This window comes from Dipodomys ordii, unplaced genomic scaffold (assembly GCF_000151885.1).
Source record: "Dipodomys ordii isolate 6190 unplaced genomic scaffold, Dord_2.0 Scaffold2644, whole genome shotgun sequence".
Classification (NCBI taxonomy): Eukaryota; Metazoa; Chordata; class Mammalia; order Rodentia; family Heteromyidae; genus Dipodomys; species Dipodomys ordii.
Genome location: NW_012269860.1, coordinates 1,675 through 4,048, shown reverse-complemented (window position 1 = coordinate 4,048; position 2,374 = coordinate 1,675). Strand labels below are relative to the sequence as shown.

General features: G+C 46.8%; 1 protein-coding gene across 1 annotated transcript; it reads right to left on the bottom strand.

Annotated features, from left to right (window-relative positions):
* Nucleotides 1-1,146: 1,146 nt before the first annotated feature.
* LOC106002068 (dual specificity phosphatase 21-like) lies at nt 1,147-1,698 on the bottom strand. The gene has a single exon (XM_013036991.1). The coding sequence runs from the start codon at nt 1,696-1,698 to the stop codon at nt 1,147-1,149; it is 552 nt and encodes a 183-aa protein (XP_012892445.1).
* Nucleotides 1,699-2,374: the final 676 nt, after the last annotated feature.

Sequence of the window (2,374 nt, the reverse complement as noted above, 5' to 3'; positions counted from 1 at the left end):
TGGGCACTGTCCCCCAGCTCTTCAGCTGTAGACCAGCGCTCTACCACTTGAGCCTCAGCCCCACTTTCAGCTTTTTCTGCTTATGTGGTGCTGAGGAATCGAACCAAGGACCTCATGCATTCAAGGCAAGCACTCTACCACTGAGCTGCCTTCCCAGCCCTGTTTTTTTTGTTTTGTTTTTGTTTTTGATTGGTCATGGGGCTTGAACTCGGGGCCTCGGTGCTGTTCCTGAGCTCTTTTGCTCAATGCTAGCACTCTACCAGTTGATCTATAGCATCACTTTTGTTTTTTAGTCATCAGTTGGAGATAAGTCTCATGGACTTTCCTGCCTGAGCTGGCTTTGAACTGTGATCCTCATGTCTTAGCCTCCTAGAAGCTAGAATTATAGGCATAAGCTACCAGTGCCTGGCTTAGAAATCGTTTCTTCAAAATATTGACTGGCACTGGTGACTCATGCCTGTAATTCTAGCTACTCGGGAGACTGAGCTTTGAGGATCATAGTTCAAAGCCAACCAGGGCAGGAAAGTATGAAAGACTCTTATCTCCAATGAACTACCCAAAAGCCAAAAGTGAAGCTGTTAATCAAGTGGTAGAACACTAGCCTTGAGCAAAAGAAACTCAAGGACAGAGTCCAAGCCTTGAGTTCAAGCCTCAGGACCAGCAGTACATTAAAAAATATATATTAGTAAACTAGAGTTGGGCTACTGTGGTTGAGGTGGAGGAAAGGGTAGCTTGAGGCTGGCTCCCCCAGAGATCAAGAACCTCATCAGAAGATTTGAAGGTCATTTATTCAATTGGAGATTCCATCATCTCAAACACTCTGACATTGGTCTGGGTTAGCCAGCCTGAGGCAGGGCTCAGGATTCTACTTGGTACTACAGTCAGATCCATGTAATCTGGGCATCATTTCCCTCACCCCCATCCAGTAGGTCTCAGCAGCCTGATCTCCCCTTACCAACCAGGTAAGAAAACATTTCGCATTGTTACATTCATTGAATTTTATTTTTCTCAGGATTTACTGCATGCATTTAAAAGCTCCCAAGCCTCTCCCCCCGCCCCCTCCCTCTTTTTTTTCCCATCTACAAGCAAAGTTCGAGTTCAATTCATAGATGTAGATGTCTGGGGCGGGCTAGAGGACATCGTCAATTAGCAGTCTTTTTCATAGACGCTGGGAATCAAACCCCTCCGGGAGTTGACTATGCGCACAGTGTTCTTATTAAACAGCCTGAACTCATAATAGATAAGTTGCTCCCAAAAGCCATCGTTGGGCCGGATGACCGGGCGGCACAATTTGGTCCAGGTATGGGCGTCCAGCAGGGACATAGAATGATATTTCATGAGGTATGCCATGCAGAGTGAAGGTGAGCGGCTCACTCCTGCAGCGCAATGTAGCAGGGTACGGCCAAACTTCAATTCTACGTTATGGATGTGATCAGCAACTGGGTCAAAAAACGTATAGAGGTAGGCCGTGGGGCTATCTTCCACGGGTATCTGTACATACCGAATGTTGTCGAAGATGGTATTCACCACTTCCTTTGTGGCATTGATCACTGATGTGATGCGATTGCTAGACAGCACTTGTTGGTTATTGGCAGCGGCACCATTACTGATATAAAGGGTACTTGTTATTTGGGAGAGGTCCTGGCTGGTGACCTCTTGTACAGCCTGAGATGCAAGAGGACTCGAAAGTGTTGTCATCTATGCGGTGGGCTCAGCAGTTTCTTGGCACGAAGTTCCGGGTTGTGCTCTTGCTAGCAACTTTAGGAAAGCAACCGTGCTGGGAGGCCTCATGCAAGGGTCTAAGCGGCTCCAGGACCAAGCACTGATAATTACCCTCCCCTCTGTGACGCCATCACGCTGCCGTCACAATCCTCAAGCGCCCTTCTCTGGTTTAACAGTTTCCAAGGCAACTGCAGCTAGAAACTGGGATGAATTTGCCCTTCCCCCTTTCCCCTTCTCTCCCCTCCAGTCTCTCTAACTCCCCTCTTTTCTCCTCTTCTTTCCCCTCTTCTCTACTTTCTCCCTCTCTCCTTTCTCTCCCCCCTCCTATCTTCTCTCACCTCTCTTCATCCATCCTCTCTTCTTTCCTTCCCTTTTCCGCCTCCCTTCTCTCTCCTTCCTTCTTTATGTATCTACCAATGTACCTATGAATATATATGTATGTATGTTTCTATTTAACTGCCCTTTTTTTCTTTTTTTTGGTGTCAGTACTAGATCTTGAACTCAGGTATTGGGCGCTGTCCCTGAGCTTTTATGTTCAAGGCTAGGGTTCTAATTACTAAGAACCACATCTCCACTTCCAGCCTTTTTGGTGATTAAATGTGTTTGGAAAAATGGAAGAGAAAGGAAAAGGAAAAAGCCAGACGCCGTTCTC